This window comes from Mustela erminea, chromosome 1, assembly GCF_009829155.1.
Source record: "Mustela erminea isolate mMusErm1 chromosome 1, mMusErm1.Pri, whole genome shotgun sequence".
Lineage (NCBI taxonomy): Eukaryota > Metazoa > Chordata > Mammalia > Carnivora > Mustelidae > Mustela > Mustela erminea.
Window position 1 is genome coordinate 57,390,074 of NC_045614.1, and position 27,344 is coordinate 57,417,417.

The 27,344-nt window shown below is 41.2% G+C and overlaps 1 protein-coding gene across 5 annotated transcripts in view; it reads right to left on the bottom strand.

Annotated features, from left to right (window-relative positions):
- Nucleotides 1-27,344, bottom strand: part of CFAP92 (cilia and flagella associated protein 92 (putative)) — a 67,054-nt gene that overhangs the window by 33,742 nt on the left and 5,968 nt on the right. For 3 of the 5 annotated variants that reach the window (XM_032333625.1, XM_032333374.1, XM_032333718.1), the window contains 5 exons: nt 25,940-26,071; nt 24,952-25,027; nt 23,498-23,628; nt 19,266-19,412; nt 14,843-15,027 (listed from right to left, as the gene is read on the bottom strand). In XM_032333625.1, the coding sequence (XP_032189516.1) occupies nt 14,843-15,027; nt 19,266-19,412; nt 23,498-23,628; nt 24,952-25,027; nt 25,940-26,071 (671 nt within the window). The remainder of the gene's footprint in view (nt 1-14,842; nt 15,028-19,265; nt 19,413-23,497; nt 23,629-24,951; nt 25,028-25,939; nt 26,072-27,344) is intronic. The other 2 variants (XM_032333536.1, XM_032333453.1) reach the window with 2 other exon arrangements.

The following is a 27,344-nucleotide window of genomic DNA, read 5'->3' on the forward strand; positions in this document are numbered from 1 at the left end:
TTACAAACAATTAAAGAACATATTATGAGCAACTATATGCTGGCAAATTTGACGATCTGGAAGAAATGGATACATTCCTAGACATACAAACTACCAAAACTGAACCAGGAAGAAATAGAAAACCTGAACAGACCTATAACCAGTAAGGAGATTGAAGCAGTCATCAAAAATCTCCCATCAAACAAGAGCCCAGGGCCATATGGCTTCCCAGGGGAATTCCCTCCAAACATTTAAAGAAGAATTAATACGTACTCTCCTGAAACTGTTCCAAAAAATAGAAATGGAAGGAAAGCTTCCAAACTCATTTTATGAGGCCAGCATTAGCTTGATCCCAAAACCAGACAAAGATCCCATCAAAAAGGAGAATTACAGACCAATATCCTTGATGAACACAGATGCAAAAATTCTCACCAAAATCCTAGCCAATAGGATCCAACAGTACATTAAAAGGATTATTCACCACAACCAAGTGGGATTTATTCCTGGGCTGCAAGTTTGGTTCAACATCTGCAAATCAATCAATGTGATAAATACATTAATAAGAGAAAGAACAAGGACCATATGATCCTCTCAATAGATGCTGAAAAAGCATTTGACAAAGTACAGCATCCTTTCTTGATCAAAACTCTTCATAACGTAGGCATGGGGGTACATACCTCAATATCATCAAAGCCATCTATGAAAAACCCACAATGGCTATCATTCTCAATGGAGAAAAACTGAGAGCTTTTCCCCTAAGGTCAGGAACACTGCAGGGATGTCCATTATCACCACTGCTATTCCACATAGTACTAGAAGTCCTAGCCTCAGCAATCAGACAACAAAAAGAAATAAAAGGCATTCAAATCAGCAAAGACTAAGTCAAACTCTCACTCTTTGCAGATGATGTGATACTTTATGTGGAAAACCCAAGAGACTCCACTCCAAAAGCACTAGAATTCATACAGGAATTCAGTAAAGTGTCAGGACATAAAATCAATGCACAGAAATCAGTTGTATTTCTGTACACCAGCAACAAGACAGAAGAAAAAGAAATTAAGGAGTTGATCCCATTTACAATTGCACCCAAAACCATAACATACCTGGGAATAAACCTAACCAAAGAGGCAAAGAATCTGTACTCAGAAAACTATAAAGTGCTCATGAAAGAAATAGAGGAAGACACAAAGAAATGGAAAAATGCTCCATGCTCATGGATTGGAAGAATAAATATTGTGAAAATCTCTCTGCTACCTAAAACAATCTACATATTTGATCCAATCCCTACCAAAATACTGTTAATTTTTTTCAAAGAAATGGAACAAATAATCCTAAAATTGGTATGGAACTAGAAAAGACCCCAAATAGCCAGGGGAATGTTGAAAAAGAAAGCCAAAGTTGGTGGTATCACAATTCCAGACTTCAAGCTCTACTACAAAGCTGTAATAATCAAGACAGTATGGTACTGGCACAAAGACAGACACATAGATCAATGGAACAGAATAGAGAGCCCAGAAATAGACCCTCAACTCTATGGTCAACTGATCTTTGACAAAGCAGGAAAGAACATCCAACGGAAAAAAGTCTCATCAACAAATGGTATTGGGAAAACTGGACAGCCACATGCTGAAAAATGAAATTGGACCATTTCCTTATACGACACACAAAGATAGAGTCAAATGGATGAAAGATCTCAATGTGAGACAGGAACCCATCAAAATCCTTGAGGAGAACACAGGCAGCAACCTCTTCTTCCTCTTCTTCCTAGAAACATTGCCAAAGACAAGGGAAGCAAGGGCAAAAATGAACTACTGGGACTTCATCAAGATCAAAATCTTTTGCATGACAAAGGAAACAGTTAACAAAACCGAAGGACAACTGACAGAATGGAAGAAGATATTCACAAATGACATATCAGATAAAGGGCTAGTATCCAAAATCTATAAAGGTCTATAAAGAATTTATTACACTCAACACCCAAAGAACAAATAATCCAATCAAGAAATGGGCAGAGGACATGAACAGACATTTCTGCAAAGAAGACACCCAGATGGCCAACAGACACATGAAAAAGGGCTCCACATCACTAGGCATCAGGGAAATACAAATCAAAACCACAATGAGATACCACCTCACACCAGTCAGAATGGCTAAAATTAACAAATCAGGAAATGACAGATGCTGGTGAGGATGTGGAGAAAGGGGAACCCTCCTACATTCTTGGTGGGAATGCAAGCTGGTGCAGTCACTCTGGAAAACAGCATGAAGGTTGCTCAAAAAGTTGAAAATAGAGCAACCCTATGACCCAGCAATCGCACTACTGGGTATTTACCCTAAAGATACAAATGTAGTGATCCAAAGAGGCACATGCACCTATATGTTTATAGCAGCAATGTCCACAATAGCCAAACTATGGAAAGAACCTAGATGTCCATGAACAGATGAATGGATAAAGAAGATGTGGTATATATATATACAATGGAATACTATGCAGCCATCAAAAGAAATGAAATACTGCCATTTGCAAAAACATGGGTAGAACTAGAGGGTATTAGGCTGAGCAAAATAAGCCAATCAGAGAAAGACAATTATCAAACAGTCTCTCTGATATGAGGAATTTGAGAGGCAGGGTGGGGAGTTGTGGGGAGTAGGGAATGAAAAAAATGCAACAAGATGGGATTTGGAGGGAGACTCTTAATTTCATGAAACAAACTGAGGGCTGCTAGGGGGCGAGTGGGTAGGGATATGGGGTAGGGATATGAGGTGGTAGGGTTGGGTTATGGACATTAGGGAGGGTATGTGCCTTGGTGAGTGCTGTGAAATGTGTAAGCCTGATGATTCACAGACCTGTACCCCTGGGGCAAATAACATATTATATGTTTATAAAAATAATTTTAAAAAAACACAGCCACGGGAGGTAAATTGGAAATTACAGCTTGACCCTATATAAGACTATTATCTAACAAAACAAAAAGCCAACATTCTCCATAGGATTTAAACAAGACTCAGGGACTCACAACTTTAATATTTAAAAGGTCTAACATATAACCCAAAATTACTTGACATATGAAGAACCGGGAATGCTGACCAGTTATCAAGGGGAGAGACAACCAATAGAAGCCAACTCTGAAGTGACTTGAATACTGGAATTATCTGATGAAAACTTTAAGACAATTATAAACATTCTCCAATATGTAACTGAGCATTCTTAAAACAAATGGAATATAGCCAGTCTCAGCAAATGGAAACTATAATGAAGAACCAAAGGGAAATTTTATAACTGAAAAATATAATACCTGAAATTTAAAATTCACTGGATGATCCAAAGAACAAAATGGAGATGGCAGAGGAATGAATAAGTGAAGTTGAGTATAGATCAATATAAAGTACGCAATATGAGTGGTGCCTGGGTAGCACAGTTTGGTTAAGTGTCTGACTCTTGGTTTCAGCTCAGGTTGTGATCTCAGGGTCATGAGATTGAGCCCCATGTCAGGCTATGTGCTTAGCACAGAGTCTGCTAGAGACTATCTCTCCCTCTTCTTCCACCCCCAGCTTCCAGCACACACACATTTCCCTTCCTCTCTCTCTCTCTCTCTCAAATAATTATTTTCTTAAAAAGAAAGTGTGCAATCTGAACACACAGAGAAAAAAACATTGAAAATTAAAAGTAAATTGAGCCCCAGGGACCTGTGGGACAATATCAAAATGTCTAATAGTTGTACCATCAGAGTTCCAGAAGAAGAAAAGAAATTTGTAGAAAAGATATTTGAGGAGGCTGGGAAGACGGCAGAGTAGGAGGACCCCAACTGTGCCTCTTCCCATGGGTACAACTAGATAACATTCACTTCAGTGTAAATAACACATAAAATGATCTGAAGATGGGCCGAACAAACTCTAAAACTAAAGGTAGAGAAGAGACCACATCAAAGAAGGTAGGAAGGAGAAAGAGAGAGTTTGGGAGCAAGATGGACACCATCCGTGGTGAGGAAGGAGCCAGTGGTACAGAGAAGAGCAAAAAACAGATTTGAACATTGAGGAACTCACAAGGGGAAGACAAGTCCCCATAACATTTGGCATTGAAAGCAAGAGGGGCTAAATTTCATAGGTTCTTACAACCTATGGGACTTAAAGCCTGGAATCTTAAAAATCAGCAGGCTTAGCCCTAGGAGAGCCTGGAAGGCATTAGGAAGAAGAGTCCTTGTCCCTAAAGAAGACAGCATGACAAACAACCCATGCAGATACAGACTAGAAGCAGCAGTTTAGAAAATGACCATGGTTGTGGGAGGGGGGAGCAGATGGGAGTAAGTGTGATTTACTCATCTCAAAGCATGTCCAAGAGGCAGGATCACTGGGAGATCCCTCCAGAAACAAAGGATCTGGCAGACACAATTTCCTTCCCCTACCCTCCAGCATAAACCTACAGTGGGAACCAGTGCACCACTGACATAACTTGCTTACACCAAGTCCTCTGTCCCACCCCCCGCACTTTGGCAGATCTGCCTTCCCACTCATGCTTGCCTCAGTACCTACACTGCAGGCCCCTCTCCCAGAAAACTGGCGCAAACCCCACCAACACCTCATCTCCTGACCTGGGTATTTTGCTGGGTCTCAGTTCAAGTGGCAGCAGCTGTGTTGGCAGGTTTCATTGTACAAGCAGCTAGTGTACACCTAGTTAAAATGCACCCTACCCCTGCTGGGAAACAAATATTGCCCATAAGAGGCAAGAGGAGGCTCTGTAGACAACTGGACTGAAATAAGGAGGGGGGGAGCAGGACTCAACAGCAAGACCCAGGCAACACACACAGGAGACATTCCCTGGAAGGGCCAGGTCCTGGGCAACAGACACTGCTCTGTGGGGCACTACAAGACCTCTTTTTCATAAGGCCATTACCTTCAAGAGCAGGAGAAGTAGTTGACTTTCCTAACGGAGAGAAACAGACACCGAGAGTTAGAAAAATTAAGGAGACAGAGAAATATGTCCAAATGAAAGAATAGGACCAAACCACAGCAAGAGAACTAAGTGAAATGAATAAAAGTAATATACCTGACAGAATTTAAAGTAATGATCATAAAGATACTCACTGGATTTGAGTAAATAGTGGAGGACATAAGCGAGATCCTTGACAAGGAGATAAAAAAGAATCAATCAGAGATGAAGAACATGATAAATTTAAAATACATTTGGTGGAATTAAGAAAAAGCTAGATGAAGCAGTGGAATGAATTAATGACCTGAAAGACAGTAATGGAAAGTTACCAAGATGAGGAAATGAGACCAAAAAAGTTATGCAAATTGAGAACTCAGTGACCACATAATAACATTCGCATTATAGGGATCCCAGAAAGAGAGAGAGAAAGGGGGTCAGAAAATTTATTTGAAGAAATAATAGCTGAAAATATCCCTAATCTGGTGAAGGAAACAGATATCCAGATCCAGAAGGCATAGAGACATCCCAAAAAATCAACCCAAGGAGGCCCATACAAAGACACATAGTAATTAAAATGGCAGAAGTAGTAATAAAGAAAAAAACTTTAAAGCACCAAGAGAAAAAGAAGACAGTTACAGACAAGGGAAACCCCATGAGGCTGTCAGCAAATTTTTCAGCAGAAATTTTGCAGACCAGAAGAGACCAGCAAGATATCTTCAAAGTGCTGAAAAGCAAAACTCTGCAGCCAAGAATACTGTATCCAGCAAGGCTGTCATTCAGAATAGAAGGAGAAATAGAGTTTCTCAAACAAAAACTAAAGGAGTTTCACAACCACTGAATAAGCCCTGCAAGAAATATTAAAGGGAACTCTTCAAATGGAAAGAACACAAGTGAGTAGGAAAAGTAAAAAAACACAAAGGATTAAAAATAAGCATTTCTGTAAATATCAGTCAAAGGGATTCATAAAATAAAAGGATGTAAAATATGACACCATAGGACACTAAAGCATGGAGGAGAGGGGTAGGGAGTAAAGAATGGGTTCAAACTTAAGCAACCATCAACTTAATATAAACTGTTATACGAACATAATGGTAACCACAAATCAAAACCATTAATAAATATGCAAAGAATAAAGAGAAAGAAACCCAAATATATCACTAAAAAAAATATCAAACCATGAAAGAGAGAAAGATAAAAAAGAATCAGGGAAAATCTTCAGAAACAATCACAAAAGATGTAATAAAAATGCAATAAATATAGAACCACCAATGCAAAAGTCTCAATGTAGACCTAAAGACACTTGCAGATTGAAAGTAAGAGGGTGGAGAAATATCTATCATGCAAATGGAAAAAGAAAGCTGAAGTAACAATACCTACACTGGATAAAATAGACTTTAAAACAAAGACTGTAATAAGAGAAAAAGGATACTATATAATCATAAAGCAGACAGCCCTGCAAAAAGATTTAACAGCTGTAAATATTTATGCATCTAACATGGGAATACCCAGACACATAAAATAGTTAATAACAAACATAAAGGAACTAATTGATAATAATGAATTAATAGTAGGGAATTTTAACACCTCCTCTTACATTGATGTAGAGATCAACTAAACCGAAAATCAGCAAGGAAACAATGACTTTGAATGACACACCGTACCAGATGGGTCCAACAGATACGTTCAGCACATTCCATCCTAGGGTCAACTGGGTAGCTCAGTCAGTTAAGTGTCTACCTTCAGTTCAGATCATGATGTAGGGTCCTGGGATTGAGCCCCACTTGGGGCTCCCTGCTCAGTGGGATGCCTGCTTCTCCCTCTCCATCTGCCCCTTAGCCCCCACCCATGCCCTATCTTAAACAGATAAATAAAATCTTAAAAAAAAAAAAAGAACATTCCATCTTTAAACAGCAGAATACGCATTTTTTTCAAGTGCATGCACAACATTCTCCAGAATAGATCACATGTTAGGCCACAAAACAAGCCTCAACAAATTCAAGAACATCGAAGTCATACCATGCATCTTTTCTGACCACAATGCTATGAAACTAGAAGGCAATTACAAGAAGAAACCCGGAAAGACCACAAATACGTGGAGGTTAAATAACATGCCACTGAACAATGAATGAGTCATCCAGGAATTTAAAGAAGAAATTTAAAAAGTACATGGAAACAAATGAAAACAAAAATGCAAAGTTCAAACCTTTGTGAACTTTGCGAATAGCAAAAATGACATAGCAAAAAATGACTGCTATGTCTATAGCAATGCAGACCAATCTCAAGAAGTGAGAAAAATCTCAACAACCTAACCTTACACCTAAAGGAGCTAGAAAAATAACAACAAACCAAACCTAAGCCAGCAGAAGGGAGGATATAATAAAAGATTAGAGCAGAGAAAAAAATGATATAGAAACTAAAAAAAAAAATTAATGAAACCAGTTTTTCAAAAATAATCAATAAAATTGATAAGCCCCTAGCCAGACTTATCAACATAAGAGAGAGAAAGGACATAATCAAATACAGTCATATATAAGGGAGGGGAGACGATAACCAACACCACAGAAATACAAACAAGTATAAGAGAATATTGTGAAAACTATATGCCAACAAATTGGACAACCTAGAAGAAATAGATAAATTCCTAGAAACATAAGCTACCAAAAATGAATCAGGAAGAAAGAGAAAATTTAGACAAATGATTTATCAGGAAAGAAACTGAGCCAGTAATCACTAAACTCCCAAAAAACAAAATCCAGGACCATTTGCTTCATAGGCAAATTCTACCAGACACTTAAAGAAGAGTTAATACTTATATTTCTCAAACTGTTTCAAAGAATAGAAAAGAAAAGAAAACTTCCCAATTCATTCTATGAGGCCAGCATTACCATGATACCACAACCAAATAAAGATACCACAGGAAAAGAGAACTACAGGCCAATATCGTTGATGAATACAGAATGCAAAAATTCTCAACAAAATAATAGCAAACCAAATCCAACAATACATTAAAAAAGTCATTCACCACAATCAAGCAGGATTTACTCCTGGGTGGTAAGGGTGGTTCAAAATTTGCAAATCAATCAACGGGATGCATCACACCAATGAGAGAAATGATTAAGAACCATATGATCATTTCAATGGATATAGAAAAATCATTTAACAAAGTACAACATTTACTCATGATAAAAACCCTCCACAAAGTACATTTACAGGGGACATACCTCGATATAATAAAGACCTTATATGAAAAACCCACAGCTAATATCATTCTCAATGGTGAAAACCTGAGAGTCTTTCCCCTAAGGTCAGGAACAGACAAATATGTCCACTCTCACCACTTATATTCAACATAGTCCTGGAAGTCCTAGCCAAACAGACAACAAAAAGAAATAAACAGACAACAAAAAGAAATAAAAAGCATCCAAATCTGTAAGGAAGAAGTAAAACTTTCACTATTTACAAACAGACAACAAAAAGAACATAACAAAAAGAAATAAACATAACATTAAAAAATAACATAACAAAAAGAAATAAAAACAATCCAAGTATGTAAGGAAGAAGTAAAACTTTCACTATTTACAGATGACATGATAAAATATATAGAAAACCTGAAAACTCCACCAAAAAATCCCTGCTAGAACTGCTGAAGTCAGGAGACAGAGAAATACGTCCAGATATAAAACTGGATATAAAAGGATATAAAGGATATAAAACCAATGTAAAGAAATCCATAGGGGCACCTGGGTGGCTCAGTGGGTTAAGCTGCTGCCTGTGGCTTGGGTCATGATCTCAGGGTCCTGGGATCAAGCCCCAAATTAGGCTCTCTGCTCAGCGGGGAGCGTGCTTCCCTCTCTCTTTCTCTCTGCCTGCCTCTCTGCCTACTTGTGATCTCTCTCTGTCAAATAAATAAATAAAATCTAAAATGTAAAAAAAAGAAATCCATTGCATTTCCATACACTAATAATGAAGCAACAGAAAGTGAAATTAACAATCCCACTTACAATTACACCAAAAACAATAAAATAAGAAAAAACTTAACCAAAGAGGTAAAAGCCTTATATTCTGAAAACTCTAAAAACATAAAAATGTTGGTTAAAAAAAAAATCCAAGATAACCCAAAGACATGGAAAGACATTTCATGCTCATGGACTGGAAGAACAAATACTGTTAAAATGTTTATACTATCCAAAGCAAACCACACATTTAATGCAATCCCTATCAAAATGCCAACCACATTTTTCACATAACTAGAAAAAACAATCCTAAAATTTGTATGAAACAATAAAAGACATCAAATAGCCAAAGCAATTTTGAAAAAGCAAAGGAAAGCAGGAGGCATCACAATTCTAGACTTTGAGTTTTATTACAAAGCTGTAGTAATCAAAACAATATTGTACTGGCACAAAAACAGATACACAGATCAATAGAACAGAATAGAACAGATATATCAACAACTATATGGCCAATCTTTGACAAAGCAGACAAGAATATCCAATGGAAAAAGACAGTCTGTCAACCAATGGTGTTGGGAAAACAGGACAACTACATGCAAAAGAATGAAACTGGATCACTTTCTTACACCACAAACAAAAACAAAACCAAAATGGATTAAAGACCTAAATGTGACACTTGAAACCATAAAAATCCTAGATGAAAATAAGGCAGTAACTTTTTAACATTGGTTGCAGCAACTTTTTTCTAGATATGTCTCCTGATGCATGGGAAATAAAAGCAAAAATTAACTATTGGGACTACATTTAAAAAAAAACAAACTTCTGCATGAGGAAGGAAACAATTAACAAAACTAAAAGGCAACCTGTGGAATGGGAGAAGATATTTGCAAATGATATAATGGATAAAATTATCCAAAATATATAAAGAACTTATACAACTCAACACCCCCCACCAAAAATAATCCAGTTTAGAAATGAGGAGAAGACACGAATAGACATTGTCAGTATGGCTAAAAATCAGTGGTGTCTGGGTGGCTCAGTCAGTTAAGCATCTGACTCAATTTCAGCTCATGTCATGATCTCAGGGTTGTGAGACTGAATCGCATGTCAGGCACCACCTTGAACATGAACTCTGCTTAAGATTCTCTCTCTCCTTCTCCCTCTGTCCTTCCCCCCACACTCACACACTCCCCACCACTCCCCCCAAAAAAGAATGGCTAAAATAAAAAACACAAGAAACGATGGGTGTTAGTGAGGATGTGGAAAAAGAGGAACCCTCCTGAACTATGGGTAGGAATGCAAACTGGTGCAGCCACTCTGGAAAACAAAATGGAGGTTCCTCAAAAAGTTAAAAATAGAACTACCCTATGACCAAGCAAGTGCACTACTAGGTATTATCCAAAGAATTAAAAAAGAAAAAGTAATTCAAAGGGATACATACACTCTGATGGTTATAGCAGCATTATCTAAATTATGGAAGCAGCACAAGTGTCCATTGATAGATGGATGGGTAAAGAAGATGTGGTAATATACATACAATGGAATATTATTCAGCCATAAAAAATGAAATCTTGCCATTTGCAACAACATGAATGGAACCAGAGAGTACAATGCTAAGCGAAATAAGTCAGAGAAAGATAAACATATGATTTCACTCATATGTGGAATTTAAGAAACAAAACAAATGAGCAAAGCAAAAAAGAGAAAGTTAATGCAAGAAACAGAATCTTAACTTCCAAGGACAAATTGATGGTTCCTAAAGGGGAGGTCAGGGGGATGGGTGAAAACAGGTAGTGGGGATTAAGGAGTGCATTTGACATGATAAGTACCAAGTGATTAAAATAAAAACAAAATATATCTACACCTAGGGGCACTGGCTGGCTCAGTTAGTGAAGCATGCAACTCTTAATCATGGGGCTTTAAGTTCAAGTTCCACATTAGGTACAGAAATGACTTAAAAATAAAATCTTAAATTTTTTTTTAAATGTACATGTATATCTATATACCTACAGGCTTCCTATTCTGGACCACAATGAAATAAACACACTTTTTCCTATTTCTCCTGCTAAGTACGGATGCTTTCAACTCTGGGATTTATATATAAAACAAACATAACGAGACTCAGAAGGATGGAGAGATGAAGGTTAAGGACTGTGATGAATTCTCTGGGGTTTCTACTTGCCTCATACGTTCTAGACTAAGTGCTGGAGAAGACAGAAATTCAGAAATGTTAATGGGATTTTGGGGGGGAAAATTCCCCCAAAGTCTGCTCTCTCCAGCCAAAGAAAGAAGAATGAGGCAGCTTAGTGAGCCAGAAAACTTTCAGGCAAGCACCATGAAGGAAACCAGCCCCAACTCACTCCCATAAGCAAAGTCAAATGGAAAACCCAGATTTCTACCCTTGCCCGACTGTAGCAATTCCCCTCACTTGGGTGGCATGAGAAAAGATCAAGTGGGGAGTCGAGGATTTCATCCCTGCCCAGCAGTAACAAGGCATCAAGGGAGGCAGAGTGGAGGCCAAAATCGTGCCTCACCATCCAGTACTTATGTGGCCTCTGCACCACTGTGGTGGTTAGCCAAGGTCATGTGCGAAGCATGTAGTAGCAAGGCTATCTGACCTTACGGCATGGTTGTTGGGTGGCGAACCTGGACTGCCACCTCCACCTGACAGGAATAAGACAGCATTCCCCTTCTTCCACTGGCAGAAGACTTAAAACATAAGACTTAAATAGGATCCAGGGTCTCATAACTTAATATCTAATATGTCCAGGATATAATTTAAAAATCATTTATCATAGCAAGAACCAGAGAAATCCCATCTTAAATGAGTAATGACAATCAACAGATGCTAACAACAAACTGACACATCTTGGAATTGTTTGGAATTTTAAAGCAAGCATGAACATGATTTAAAGCAAGTATGAACATGACTGAATCAAATGAAAAAAATTTAAAGTCTCATCAAAGAAATAGAAGATAAAAGAAGAACTAAATGGAAATTTTAGAATTGAAAAATATAATACCTAAAAATTTAAAACTCAGTGGATGGGCTTAATAACAGAATGGAAGGGACAGAGAAAAGACTTGGTGAACTTGAAAATAAAACAATATAAATTACCCGGCCTGAAGAACATAGAGGAAAACAGACAGGGGCCTGTGGGATGTAACAATGAATTAACATTCATGACACTGGAGTCATGAGAGCAGGAAAAGGGTAGTGCTAGAAGGTACTTCAAGAAATAATGGTGGGGCGCCTGGGTGGCTCAGTCAGTTAAGCATCTGACTCTTGATTTCACCTCAGGTCATGATCTCAGGGTCCTGGGATCAAGCCCTATGTCGGGCTCCACGCTCAGCAAGGAGTCTGCTTTGCTCCCTGTCTCTCTCCCTCTGCCCCCCCCTGCTCTCTTTAAAACAAATAAATAAATAAAATCTTTTCTTTAAAGAAATAATGGCTAAAATTTCCCAAATTTTGCAAAAGACATAAACTTAAGTTTCGGAAAACTAAGTGAACCCAACAGGATAAACCCCGAAAAAATCCACACCAAGACATCAGAGTCAAACTTTCAAAAACCAGAGACAAAAAAAAGCTTGAAAGCTGCAAAGATAAGTGCCACCCAGCACAATGGGAAAGAATAATTCAAATGATAGTTGATCTCTCATTAAAAAACCATAGAGGTCAAAAGGAAGTGGCATAACTTTTTTCAAATGCTGAAGAAAAAGAAATGTCAACCCCAAATTCTAAATTAAGTGAAGCTATCATTTAGGAATAGAGGAGAAATAAAGACATCTCAAAGAAAAACTAAAGAGAATTTGTTGTCATAACATCTACCCTAAAAGAATGACTAAAGGAAGTTCTTGAAACAGAAATAATTTAAAAAGCAAAAAAAAAAAAAAAAAAAAAAAAAAAAAAAGGAAATCTTGGAACATCAGAAAGGAAAAAAAGAACATTAGAAAGAGCACATTTATAGGTAAATATAATACATTTTCCTTCTCCTCTTGAGTTTTCTAAATTACATTTGACCATTGAAGCAAAAAGTCAAACATCTTGAAGTGGTTCTCAGTCTATATAGAGGAAATATTTAAGACAATTATAAATGAGATAAGGTCAACAGATTTGGAGGAAGGTAAGGTTTCTATACTTCACTCAAACTGGAAAGATGTTGACACCAGTAGACTGTGATAAGTTATGTATGCATAATATAATTTCTGGAGCAACCACTAAAACCCTATACATTCAAAAATACTACAGAGAAATCAAAATAGAATTCTAAAAAGTTTCAAAGAACACACAGGAACACAGGAAAAAGAAACAAAAGAAACAGAAAATAAAAAACTAATATTAAAATGGCAGACTTAATCTCTAAAATATCAATAATTGCACTAAATGTAAATGGTCCTAAAAAACAATTAAAAGTAAATAAAAAATGGCTTCGCTAAATGCAAAGGCATTATGCTGAATGGGGAAGGGGAGTCAATCTCAAAAGGTCTCATACTGGATGTTTCCATTTATATAACTGTCCATTTCCTAGGACTGCCATAATAAATTACCATGAACTGGGTGGCTTAGTATAACAGAATTTCATTGTCTCATGGTTCTGGAGGCTTTAAGTGCAAAATCATGTCAGCAAAGCCATGTTCCCTCAGAGGTGCTAAGGAAGCATTTTTCCTTGCCTCTTCCAGCTTCTGGTAGCCCCAGACATTTCCTGGCTTGTGACAACATAAGTCTACTCATTACATAGCATTCTCTCTACATCTTTTCATTTAGTCTTCCTTCTGTCTGTGTCAGTTTCTACATCCAAATTTCCTTTTTTCATAAGGACATTGGTCATACTGGATTCTGATGACCTCATTTTAACAAGATTAACTCTATAAAGACCCAATTTCTAAATAAAGTCACATTCTGCGTCACTGGAAGTTAAGTGTTCAACATAACTTTCTGAGAGAACACAATTCAATCCGCAACAATGACATTCTCAAATTGACAAAATTATAAAGATGGAAAACATATTAGTGTGTAGGGATAATGCAAGGTTACAAAGCAGTTGTGACTATAAAAGGGGAGCATGAGAGGTCTTTGTGGTGATGGAATAGTTCTGTATCTTAAGTGCAGTGACAATTACATAAATCCATGCATGTGATAAAATGGCAGAGAACTACACACACACATTTATCAATATTCTGACTTTGATATTATACTGTTGTTACATAAGACATAGCCACTGGGGGGGGAACAGGTGAAGGGTACTTTCTCTGAATTTTTATTTCAAAATGGAAGTATAATATATGGATATGGATATGCCCACACTAAGACACCTAATCAAGCAGTTTTTGAAAACAGAAAGAAGATTCTACTGCTTTGAGAAAAGAAAAAAGCTCATCCAAAGGTTCAACATGGAACATAAAACATAATGCCTTCAAAACTGAAGAAAAATGAGAATTCTCTACCCAGCTAAACTATTCATCAAGATTAAGGGTAGAATAAAGATACTTTCAGACACATGAGACCTCAAAACAAGTATCTCTCATTAACCTTTCCTCAAGAAGCTATAGTAAGATGTGTTCCAGCAAAACCAGGCAGCAGACAAAGCAAAAGGAAGACAGAATCAAGGAGACAAGGATCCCATCAGAAGAAGAAGAAGGAAACTTCCAGGGTAAATATCAGTGCTAAACCCAGTTCGTTCAAAATGAGTGAGCATCTACATGAGCACTGCTCCTGTCTCCATGAAGCCTGGGGACTCTTCTGATGGGAGGCTCACTACCTGCACTGGAAAGACATCTGTGGTGTAGTGGGGAGACATTGAGAGTTAGTAGCTCCTAAACCCAGGAACCTGATCTCTCATATCTCATTGTGAGAGCCTAAATGGTGAAATAGGGATGATAATACATCTCACAGCAGGCCATTGTTGGGAATTAGAGATGACATGTAATGGGCAACCGGATGGGAAAAAGAGCTCTCCAACCAATTTTTCTGACACAATCTTACCTCTAGTTCATGGAAGGGAACAGGTTGTGACGGAAGGCAGGAAACACACTTGATCTTTATGGTCAAGGGATTTAAGTCCTGCTTTTGCTCCTCAGTCATGATAGGACCTTCTGTTTTTAAAGTCAAAAAACAATCTAAAATGCTGGCAGACTTCCCCCTACCACGACTCACAATAGTTTGCCATCCTGGAGGGGGCAGGAGGGAAATACAGACAGTGTTAGACTGTGACTCATGACAGCTCCAAGACAAGTACAGAGGGATCAGGCAACCTGAGAAGAGCCAATGATAAATTATAACCAAGAGAAGAAAACTAAAAAAAAAAACAAAAAAACAAAAAACAACAATTAGTAAACACCTACTGTCCGCACATTATATGTGGTTTTCTCAAACTGAGGTCCCATAAGCTCCCTAAGAGAATTTAATTGTTGTGGTTTTTTTAAAGAATTTTTATTTATTTATTTGACAGACAGAGATCACAAGCAGGCAGAAAGGCAGGCAGAGAGAGAGGAAGGGAAGCAGGCTCCCTGCTGAGGAGAGAGCCCAACGCGGGGCTCGATCCCAGGACCCCGCGATCATGACCTGAGCCGAAGGCAGCGGCTTAACCCACTGAGCCACCCAGGCACCCCTAATTGTTGTGATTTAATCTTGATGGCCATCTTGTAATTTAAGCATTTCCTGAATCATCTATAGGGATACTGATGCTTAGGTAGGACCCTCAAGCAGTCAGATTTACTGGGTCTGGGATGTAGCCTCCACTCTAGGGTTTTTAAAAGCTCTCCAGGCAGGACACCAGGGTGGCTCAGTGGGTTAAGCATCTGCCTTCAGCTCAGGTCATGATCCCAGGGTCCTGGGATAGAGCCCCGCATCGGGCTCCTTGCCTAGCAGGGAGCCTGCAGCATCCCCTGCTTGTGCTGTCTCTCCCTCTCTGACAAATAAATAAAAAATCTTTACAAATAATAAATAAAACTAAATACAATTTAAAATGCAGTTCCTTCATCACAGGAGTCACATTTCAAATGCCTAGTACATGTGTAGCTATGAGCTACTCGACCAGACCACACATCTCTGGAGCATTTCCATCACCACAGAAAGCTCTTCTGGGTGGTGCTGCTTCAGGCAATGACTTTAGAAGAGAAGACGTTCGAAAGCACGGAATGCCAGGGTCTCTGTTGTGGCGGCCGGTGGTGCTGCGTTAACGGGTGTGGTCCAAGCAGAGAAGCGCAGCTCCAGACGTAGAACACAACTGGTACAACAGAGCTGGATTGAGCACAGCACACTTCCGGGTAGGGCCGTGTTGCAGCAGCGCAACTAGGGAAAAAGGCGGGTAAACGGAGCCACTGTGTGGGGCACACATAGCTGGGAGAATCTTTTTCTCGTGAAAGGGGTCCATACCAGGTGGAGAAATAATGAATGGTGTTGGGGGTTGGGGAGAGGTCAAATCTTCCATTGTACAAGCAGAGAGGCCTAGGCGCACACCGTAGTCACGTGACCTACAACAAGTCAGAGGTTCTGTGGGGCTTCCTTTCTTCATATGGGCAGAGATTCCACCGTGCTTAGGGTGATTAAGACGGTATATGTACACGAAGGGGCTGGAAACACCACCTAGCATGTAGTGGGCACGCAGAAAGATCAGCTCTGCTCCTTTCACAAGGTTTGTAAATGTATTTCTAGGGCACACGAAAGCCCAGTCATTCACACTCGGAAAGAGGTTCCCTTCCAAAACAAGTTATGGGCTGAGCCCACTGGCGTGACCATGGTGTGCGGCTGAGCCCACTGGCGTGACCAGGTGTGTGGCTGAGCCCACTGGCGTGACCATGGGGCCATGTGCACCTGCTGGGGACAGCTCTCAGGGCTCCCACAGCTTTCTCTTCAACAGAGCTGACGCGTCAAGGCCATAACTTGACTTGTATTCTATAACTCTGTAAACCTTTTTGTGAAAAAGACTGCCCAGTATGGAAGAAATCTCCACCACCAATGTGCACTCAAACCGCCATTCAGTGAGGGAGGGCTCAGCCAAAATTCCAGGGTAGGGTTTCACAACTTCAAAACCACAGATACTCAGGGACAGAGAATTCTCGGCTGTGGGGACCATCCACTGCTTTATGGAACAGCAGCATCCCTCCGCTCCCATCTGTGACAATCAAAAAACCTCCTCATATGACCAAATGTCCCCCTAGGGGCACAAGTGCCCATGCTGAGAAGCCCTGCTCCGGAGTAAGAGAAGAGGAGCCTGGGAACGGACCCCGCAATGAGCGTTCATCTACACCGGCCAGACCTCAGTGTGCATTAAAGTCCTGGGTCCTCTAACAGCCCTGTGTGGCAGCTTCCATCTCTGCTTTCTAGACAGAGAAGCTGGGATCCAGAAATGTTCAGAAAGCATCCCAGGTCTCTCAGCTAAGAAGTGTGGAATGCATGTCCAAACCAGTCCTGCCTGGCAACACTTGGCCCCTCCACTATGCAACAAAAATCAAGAGATCATTCCACAGTCCTTTTAGAATCGTAATGGGTTACTGGCCAACCAATATTCACCACTAAGGGATGCAAAGCCTAGGGCCTAATTCGAAATCAAAGATGATGAGCAAAAATTACCATGCTGGTTTTAGAATGATCTTGTGCTGTTATTTTATGGCAAAAACAAACATCCAGTTGGCCTGCCAAGCCAAGGCCCTTCTTAGCTGAGGACCATAAACCGTGATATCGGTATAAGGAAGGAGGCTTGTCTTTCTTTCTTGCTGGAGGCCCAGCACCCTGTATCCAGCCCACCCAAATGTTCTGACAGAAGCGGCTCCAATTTGGTAACCTCTCTGAGTCCTACTATGTGCAAATTTATGCACCTTATCTCACGTGGCCCTTATTGCAGCCCTCCGGGGTAGAAATCCTCCCTCCATTCTACAGATGAGGATATGGAGCTGAAGGACTCAGAGGAAGTGGCCAACTTGCTGGGCAGTGGCTGAGCCAAGATTCAAAGTCTGTTTGTCACTGGTGCTCTTGGAATCACTGAGCCATTACAGGGCCATGACGGCACAGTTTGGGGGGGGGGGGCAGCAGACACCTCTGGGCTTCACCCTGCTGAAAAAAGTCACGCCAGGCTGTTTGAGACCATCTGAGCTTCTCCTTCCTCCCATAGCAAAATTAAGAAGCAAAATCAACCTCGATCTAAAGTCAACAGGTCACCCGGAGCTCACCCACCTCTAGGCACCAGTTTCTCTTGGGGATTCAGCCCACAAGGTATGCCCCAGAGATGTGTGCCCCGAGCAGGAGCTTGAAACCGCGGTGTGGAGGCCGGCTCTTCCTGGACCACAGCCTGAGGCGGGTAAGCATCTCTGAAAGCTCACTTCTCTAGAAAAGACTCCATTGCTCCAGGAAAACTAAGACAGCCTGAATTCAAGGCCCAACTTCTGGTGAAAGCTGATTTTCAAAAATCCACTTAAAAAGTAAAACTGAAAAGTTAATGGTATTTCCTCAAAAACGTATAGCTGTCAATACAAGAGCTTGTGAGCATTCGATTTTCCTGGCACCTGTGTAACGTTTATGGGGTAAACCGCAAGCCACTGCAAGGGTTTGGGCCGGCTCAAGACAGTAGCCTAAATTTCTGCAGATTGGCCAGTAGAGGGCGCACATTCACCCTAATAGCCAACCACAATCCCCCTTCCACCCCGCCCCCAACCATGAAATAAACTGGAAACTATTTTCTCTGAAAAGAAAGAGGGTTATCCCCCCATATTACTATTTTAAAAACAAAGTCATGTAATTTTACCCAAAATACATGGTGAGCTTTCCATTATCAAGACCTAGGGATATAACACACATACCTACTTATTATTTGTCCAACCGTAGATAACCTAGTTTCCAAATTGTGATCAATCTTACAGAGCAAGAGAACGGAACCCCAGTTCTGCCCCTGAGCTATGTGATCCCAAGTAATTGCTTTGCCTTCTCCAAGTTTTGGTTCCTCACAGAACCAAGCGCGGGCACCCCGACAGCACTCCTGCAAGCTTACTGGGAGGCTCAGAGTTTGCAATGAGCTATAGAGGACCAGAGGGAAACACTGGCGCCTTCCCCCCTTTCCTCTACTAGATGCTTTCAGAAACATCTGCAAGAAAGTGCTTACAAAAAGCAGCATCTTATTTAGCAAACAAAATTAGCACAATTACTCTCACCAGTTTCTTCGGAATCAGGCCTGAGTTCAAACCCTGGCATTGCCCCTACTTGCTAGGTGATCTCGAACAACACATCTGACCTCTCTGTGCCTCCTTGTCCTCCTCTGTACAACAGAGAAGCTTACCTCCACTTCACTGAAGTGACTGTGGGCATGAAGCTAGGTGGCAGAACGGAGGCTTGGTCAATGCGGGCACCCTGTTTATGGACATTCTAGCCACATGGGACAAAACCACCAAGACCCGCTGGGACCAGGGGTAGCCACCTGCGAGGAGCGGCATCACCGCCAGCTCGGTGGAGAAGGTACCATGCTTCCAATCTCCTTCCATCTTGAGGTCAGTTTCCTCCTCTGTTTGAGATTTCTTCCCTCTCTTCTGGCTCTTCTTTCTCCCCTCTGAGTCTTTCCTTTTAACTGTGAAATCAAAGGAAGGAAACAAGCGTTCCCAGGAGCTCATATCCAAGCTCCCGTATGTGAATGCATACGTGCTACAGAGACTCAAAGAGGTTCTGGAAGACCCTGGAAAGCGGAGGTCATCCTTTATGCTGCCACCCTTCCCCAGCAACCAGAAGAGGTGTTTACATGTAGATGACAAAGTGGTTGTCAGTTACATGCAGGAAGAACATGAGGGCCGTCCTGATCTCCCAGCCCGTCCACCCCGAGAACATGGGCAGAGGGGGCCGAGGTTGGATGAAGAGCAACATCACCACATACCAAACTCCTCCCCCAAGTCAGCTCTTAACCACAGTATAGGGCTGAGGTTTGGGTTTTGAAGTCAGACCACCAAGGTTCTGGAACCACGTCTCCCCTTCCTTAACCATCCTGAGCCTCAGTCACCTCACCTATAGAATGGGGACAGTACTGCCTACCTTGTAGGGTGTTGAAAAGAGTAAATGAGCAAAGGTACATAAAATATTCAGCTCTGTGCCAAGCTCAGATGCAGGGGTGGGGGAGGAGACAATAAGACATATGTATATCTATGGTAATTAAAGCCATGAGCTATTTGTTCCATGATACAAAGACCAATGGAACAGACTACAGAAAGCCCAGAAATACACTGCACACACAGGGGACTTAACAGATGCCAGGGTGGCATTTCAGATCAATGAGAAAGGACGGACTAGTCAATTAATTATACTTTCCATCTGGAGGCAAATGAAATTATCGGGCACCTCATGCCATAGGCAAAATGAAAGGCAGACTAACGGTGGAAAACAAAAAACTTCAAGCTAATTAGAAGAATACACAGGAGACTCTACTGATGTCCGGATGAGGAAGGATTTCTTAAACATCACAGAAAGTACAAACTGGAAAGGAATAGTTACATAACTAGTGTGCAAAACCAGCACACATAGAGTAAATGGGTAACTTACAGACCCCGGCCTATGGTGTTTACAGGGTACGTAAGTGATCACACATAATCATCAGAAGATGTAAAGAATAAAGCTTCTGAATCCATAAGAAAAAAATGTAAAACCTAGAGTTGCCTGGGTGGCTCAGGCGGTTAAGCATCTGCCTTCAGCTCGAGTCATGATCTTGGGATCCCGGGATCAAGTTCTAAGCCCCCAAGATGGGCACCCTGCTGAGGAGGGAGTCTGTTTCTCCCGCTCCCTCAAATTTCTCCCTTTCTCTCAAATAAATAAATAAAATCTTTAAAAGAAAAGCTTAGAACTCAACAGAAAGGGGTGCCTGGGTGGCTCAGTGGGTTAAGCCTCTACCTTCGGCTCAAGTTATGATCTCAGGGTCCTGGGATCAAGCCCCACGTCCGGCTCTCTGCTCAGCAGGGAGCCTGCTTCCCCCTCTCTCTCTGCCTGCCTCTCTGCCTACTTGTGATCTCTGTCAAATAAATAAGTAAATCCTTAAAAAAAAGGGAAAGAAAAAGAAAAGTAAGCCAAGAAGCAGGAATAGCCAATTACTTAAGATTATAACCAAATAAGCATAGGAGATGCTTTCGAGTCCACAAGGAATCAGGAAGTAAGCCCCTGACCATGCCAAGCATGACTGATAACAGGGAAAACCTGGAATTCTCAGGACTTCTGTCAGGAGAGCACATAGGTACAACCCAGAGAATAAAAACCAGCAATACCTCCTGAGGGGTGGAGGTGCGTTTCCCATGCCCTTTGACCCCACAGGGCAAATGCCCTAGGCTCTGTAGCACAGACACACAGAGACCTGCACAAGGATGATCGCTATCACTGTGTTGGTGATGGTGGGAAATTGGAGACGACTCAAATGTCTCTCAGTGGGGAGTCCATGGGTGTATTCCTTGTGGACTCGAAAGCATCTCCTGTGCTTATTTGGTTATAATCTTATGTAATGTGGCTATTCCTGCTTCTTGGCTTACTTTTCTTTTTCTTTTTCTTTTTTTAAGGATTTATGGGCACAGCCCTCCAATGGGGTCCTCTATAGAATTTACAAGGAAGGAGTTGGACTTACACATGTGGACACAAAAAAACCTCAAAAGTCAAGCTGAATGCAAAGAGCCAGTTGCCAGAAGATAGGTACAGTATGAAACCATTTCTGTAACTCATAAAAACAAAAATCAATACAACATTGAATGTGTCAGAAAGAATGGGGTGGAAGGGGGCACCTTGGTGGCTCAGTGGGTTTAAAGCCTCTGCCTTAGGCTCAGGTCATGATCCCAGGATCCTGGGATCGAGCCCCGCATCGGGCTCTCTGCTCAGCGGGGAGCCTGCTTCCCCCCTCTCTCTCTGTCTGCCTCTCTGCCTACTTGTGATCTCTGTCTATCAAATAAATAAATAAAATCCTTAAAAAAAAAAAAAAGAATGGGGTGGCAGGAAAGTGTCACACCAATTTCTATGTAGGATAGGGAATGCTTTTTTAAAAAGATTTTTATTTATTTACTTGAGAGAGAGAGAGAGTGAGAGCACAAGTGCAGGAGAGGGAGAAGTTGACAGCCCACTGAGCAGGGAGCCCTACACGGGGCTCAGTCCCAGGACCCTGGGATCACCACCTGAGCCAAAGGCAGATGCTTAACCAATGGAGCCACCCAGGCGCCCCCTAGGGGATGCTTCTTAAAAGCACAGGATGCAAAGGAGTCTACATGTAAACTTCTTTTTCTCAAAAAGAAAGAAGGGAGGGAGGATGGGAGGGCTGGAGGGAGAGAAGATGAGAGGGAAGTAGGAATAAAGGAAGGAAAGAAACAAAGGAAGAAAGAAAGAAGGGGAAAGAGCAAGAAAAATGAAGGAAATGTGGCAAAATCTCAACGCCTAAATTGTACATACATCGTATTTTTTGGTGTTCTCTTCTTTTTTTCTTTTTTTTTTCAAAATAAAAAGATGGTTTGAAAATCTCATTCAAATGCTTAAAGAATATTTTTTAAAGGTGAGGCTATTTAATCTGGAAAAGAGAAAACTTTCCAAAGAGCTGACGGTGTTCCGATATGAAAGCGTGGACTAGTCTTCTAGGGCCTTAAAAAGGGAATGTGAGCAACTGTGTTTCCGATGCCTGGCAGAGAGCCCGCCTGGAGCAGTCACTTCTCTCTGCAGCTTCAGAGTGTTGAACTCGAACAAGGAAAAGCGGACTTAATGGATAAAGAGTTAAGGAAATGATTTGTACCAATTACAGCTGTATAAACAGGAAGTGGGCCATCCCAGGAGGCAGCAAGTGCACCAGTTCTAGAATATTCCACCTCATACAGGAAACCTAACTGCTGGCTGAAAAACTGGTGAAGAGAACAAGGTTAAGAAGGAAGAGGTCAGGACACCCAGGTGGCTCAGTCATTAAGTGTCTGCCTTTGGCTCAGATCATGATCCCGGGGTCCTGGGATGGAGCCTCATATCGGGCTCCCTGCTCGGCAGGGAGCCTGCTTCTCCCTCTCCCACTCTCCCTGCTTCCGTATCCTCTCTCACTGTGTCTCTCCGCGTCAAATAAATAAATAAATCTTTAAAAAAAAGAAGAAGAAGAAGAAGAAGGAAGAGGTCAACGTAGTAGCTTCTGAGGACCCTCGCCTCTCGGTCTGTCACCAAGACTACAGACTTCGCATGACTGGTTCCTGCAACCTGGAATGCAATTTCCCTCATTCTACCATAAGAAGGGAAGAACTTCTTATCTTCTGAGAGTCCTTCTATAAAGCTGACTCTTAGTTTCTTCAATATACCTACCTACACTTACCACAGCATCTATCACATAGGAAGGCAGTTATTTATTTGAAAGTCTACAGTCAACTTTAGAGATTTTCTTTCCATGCTCCCCATGACATCATGAGTCAGGAGCGTGGAAGCATTGGCAGGAGTGGGAAAGGCTGTGTGCAAATGGGTGGAATGATGCAGTTAAATGAATGGGAGAAGGTGGGTTGGAATGGCTGGATGGGGTGAGACAGAATGGGTAAGTTGAAAGGGTATGTAGTGTTTTCTTACTTTCAAGTAACATGTGGTCACATATCAACAATCTTTCTGAAGTATTCTGAATTTGGAATATTTCATAATGCTTCTAAGTCTAGTTATATTATAAAATTCCAAAATCCCATCCTAACTTACTTTGAAATTTTTGCTTTTCTACCATGTTTGTTAAGCTGTTAAATGATGATCTCTCATGATGATCTTCTCCTTCCATCTCCATGCCGACTGCTGTTCCCAAAGAAAGAGCTGTTTCTCTTGAAATACTCCATCTAGAAAATTCACGGAGAGAAAAATAAATGAAGGTGAAAAAAAGCAGGGACCAGACCGAAGAATCTATTTACTGGACCAATCTGGAGCAGATTTTTATTGTATTTATTTATTTTAGATTTTATTTATTTATTTGTCAGAGAGAAAGAGAGTACAAATAGGGGGAGCAGCATGCAGAGGGAGAAGCAGGCTCCCTGCTGAGCAAGGAGCCTGATGTGGGACTTGATCCCAGGACTCTGGGATCAGGACCTGAGCCAAAGGCAGATAGATGCTTAACTGACTGTGCCACCCAGGTGTCCTATGAGCAGATTTTTTTTTTCCATGAGCAGATTTTTAAGAAATGACATTGCATTCCTCTAACCAAAGCTTCTTAAATTTCAATGTGCATATGAATCACCTGGAAATGCTGTTAAAGAAAATGCAGGTATGGGTCAATAAGCCTGGGTGGACCTGACAGTCCACATTTCTAACAAGTTCCCAGTCATGCTGATGCTGTTGCTCTGCAGACCACACTCATATTATTAATTTCTAACTAGAAATATTATGGAAAATAATATATTCTTATAAAAGCAGTCAAAACTCTAATATATCCAGGAATTCATTTGCAGGAATTATCCAACATCTATAGGAAGAAATTTTTTTGAACTCTATTAGAAATCATAAAGGAGGAGCTAAATTAGGTGAAAAGATATACCATGGTCATGGATGGGAGAGCCACAGAATGTAAAAATGTCAGTTCTTCTCAAATTAATGCATCAATTCAGCACAAAAAACAATTTTTTAGAGGTCAAGATTTTTTAATGACACAGTCTCTTGGTTCTCCCCATCCCACTCTCCCAAGCCTCCAGCTGGGCCTCCTTTCAACCTCTGGACCTCCAAGGCATCCAAGGAATCTCCAGATCCTTCTTAGGCTCTAAGAGCAATTGCACTTGTAGCAGGAAAGGCTGTGGACTTGGTACTCTGAAGTCCTAGAGTCCTGGCTTTACCAACACTCCCAAGATCCCAAGAATTCCAGTTTTAAATCTTTGAGCAAATCACTAAGCACTCTGTTATGTTATAAAGAAAACAGAAATAGTAATAATACCATCTCTCAGAGTGACCATGATGAGAATTGAGGTAAACCAACATGTGCAAAAGCACAGGGCATATCTGCGCTCATAAACACAAGCATTCCTTTCTCTGTTCCTTTAATTTCACCTGAATTGCATGAGCTCTGACTTAGCTAAGTTACTAAAAATCCACGTGACTCTCAGTGAGACACTGTACGGTTTATGCAAGAGGGGGTTCCACTCCCAATCGCTGAAATAGCATGGTTCCATCCTTACCGAACTGTGGAAAGTTCTTCCATTCTGAGTACCTTCTCATCTCCCTCGGGGATCTTGGGAAAAGTTTCAAACTCTGCTGGGTGAGAATATGATAATATTTATTAGCAAATGGACTTCCTGGTCCATTCTAGTTCCTTAAAGAAATGAGGGTCCTTTACCCATTTTGTAATGGCAGTCACCAAGCAGCAGTGAGCATAAAAAGGCTGGTTAATAATAAATGAGTAAATGAATGAATGCACAGACTAATGAGGATTATTCGGACAAATGGAGGCGAGAGGAAGCCACCAATTTCTTATATAACACCCCATGGAGGGTGAAAAAAAAAAGGAAAAAAAGTCACTATCTATTCAGTTGTCTAATTCAGCACTGTTTACATCAGAGAATACTGAAAACACTCCCGAGGTCCCTACGTCCCCATCTACAGAGAAGCTTACAATGTCACCAGCAGATGAAAAATTATGGACTCCACAAATGGAGTTTATGCAGTTCTTCAGTAAATAGGTTCTTAAGTAAATAGGAAAGTGCATGTAGGTACATATTCATCTCAGAATACAAAAGTATGTATCCAGAACAACCCTATCTATGTAAAAAAAAAAATCTTACAGCAAAGGAATTTTCCATAACATAATAACCAAAATATTATAATGTTTGTTCCTGGTGATAGAACTATAGATTGTTTTCCCTGTTTGTTTTATATTTTTCCATAGTCACTGGCTTTTCTAAAAGCAAACCACACATATGTAACTTCTACGGTTAGAAAAGTTTTGTAAGTCATTAAATAAAAGTTAAACAAAGAAAAAGGACCAACCACAAAAAGTGATTCTTGCACTGAGAGCAGTGATGCCTTCCAGAATGAACCAGCACCAGCAGGAGTTGCTGATACAAAGGAAGGATACCAGTGTACATGCACGACACCAGCAACACCCATCTATCCCCTTCCCTGCCATTGACTTCCCCCAACTAGTCCACAAAGGTCATCTCCACTCACCACGCAAAGACTTGATGTGTTTTCCTGCTTTTTCTGCTTTATCTCGTGCATCTTCCTGGTTCCACTCCTCTTTGATGTGTGGGGCCTGTGCAGACAACTTTCTCTGATTTAAAACCAAACTTTTCACTTCTTCTAGAAGACAAGAGAAGAACCATTGACTCAAACCAATCAGAAATACTTACAGAACACCTTCTACGTGTATGGCACTCTCCTAGGGCTATAGACGGAACAGGCAGATAACAGAGGCAGGGCCCCTGCCCTGCAGGAGCAGATACCTAGGCGCTGCTTCAAAGTGCCAGGAAACCCAAACCTTAGCTGGCAATGGCTTCTTCCAAACAAGACCATTAAGTACGTGACATGAGTCCTTCCATTTGATCATGGTGCTTCACGTGAAGGAAGGCACTCCCACTTCCCCTATTTTACAGGTGGGGAGTACGACACATATGTAATTTTCCTGTGGTCAGAGAGCTGGTACTCACTGAGCCAGAACTACCCCCCAGGGCTCCTCGAAGCCAGCTAGGGAGATGAGCCCTCTCTCCTTCATTCTATCAATACAGGACTCCGTATGCTTGTAGCAGTAACCGACATGGGAGGAATAATGAATGCAGATAATGAAAGCTACAAGGAAGAGGTGAAGAAGAGGTGCGATTGGATTCAGTGTTGCAGGACAGGTACTGATTGTGGAGAAAGAGAGGAGGCTAAGAGCCCGCTGGGTATGGCCCCATAGCTGAAGGCAGGGCTCACAACCAGGAAAACCCTTGTGCTTTCAGGAACCAGAAGTGAAGGTGAGAATAGCAGCGAGAAAGGAGGCCTGGGGAACAAATTCGAGAATGCCTTCAAGTCCAGACTCAGAAGAAGGACCTGGTTCCCCAAGCCACCAGACGGCCATAAAAAGGTGCAGAACAATGGAGTGCCAAGATCAAAGCAGGGCTATAGACAAGTCAGGGAACTGCAGTAGGAGAGAGGAGACGGAGAAGAGACCTAAATGCCGAGGGAGGAGCCAGCTGAGAGGCAGAGAGTCCCAAAGGGCCCCACAGAGGCAGGGACACCAATCAGGTGTTGGTTGGAGGGACAGCCAAGAGCTGAGGACATAGCTGGGTCATGCATGACTCTGGGGCTTCGTGAATGACGCAGTCTTTGTCCAGTAACTGAGAATCCAAGAAGCCGAGGAGATTTAATAGAGGAGGAATGTTGACTTTTGATGGGATGTTCCATTAGAGACCAGCAACAGGTTGAAAATTAACCAGTTCGGGCAGAGGACCATAGTTCATCCAAATACATTTCCTATCCTCTCTGGAACATGAGCCAAACCTCTCAGGCTGTTGCTTCCCTCCCACAGACAAGAGTTTCAAGAAGACAGCTTTTAAGGTGAAAAAAGGACTTAAGACAACAAGCACACCAAACG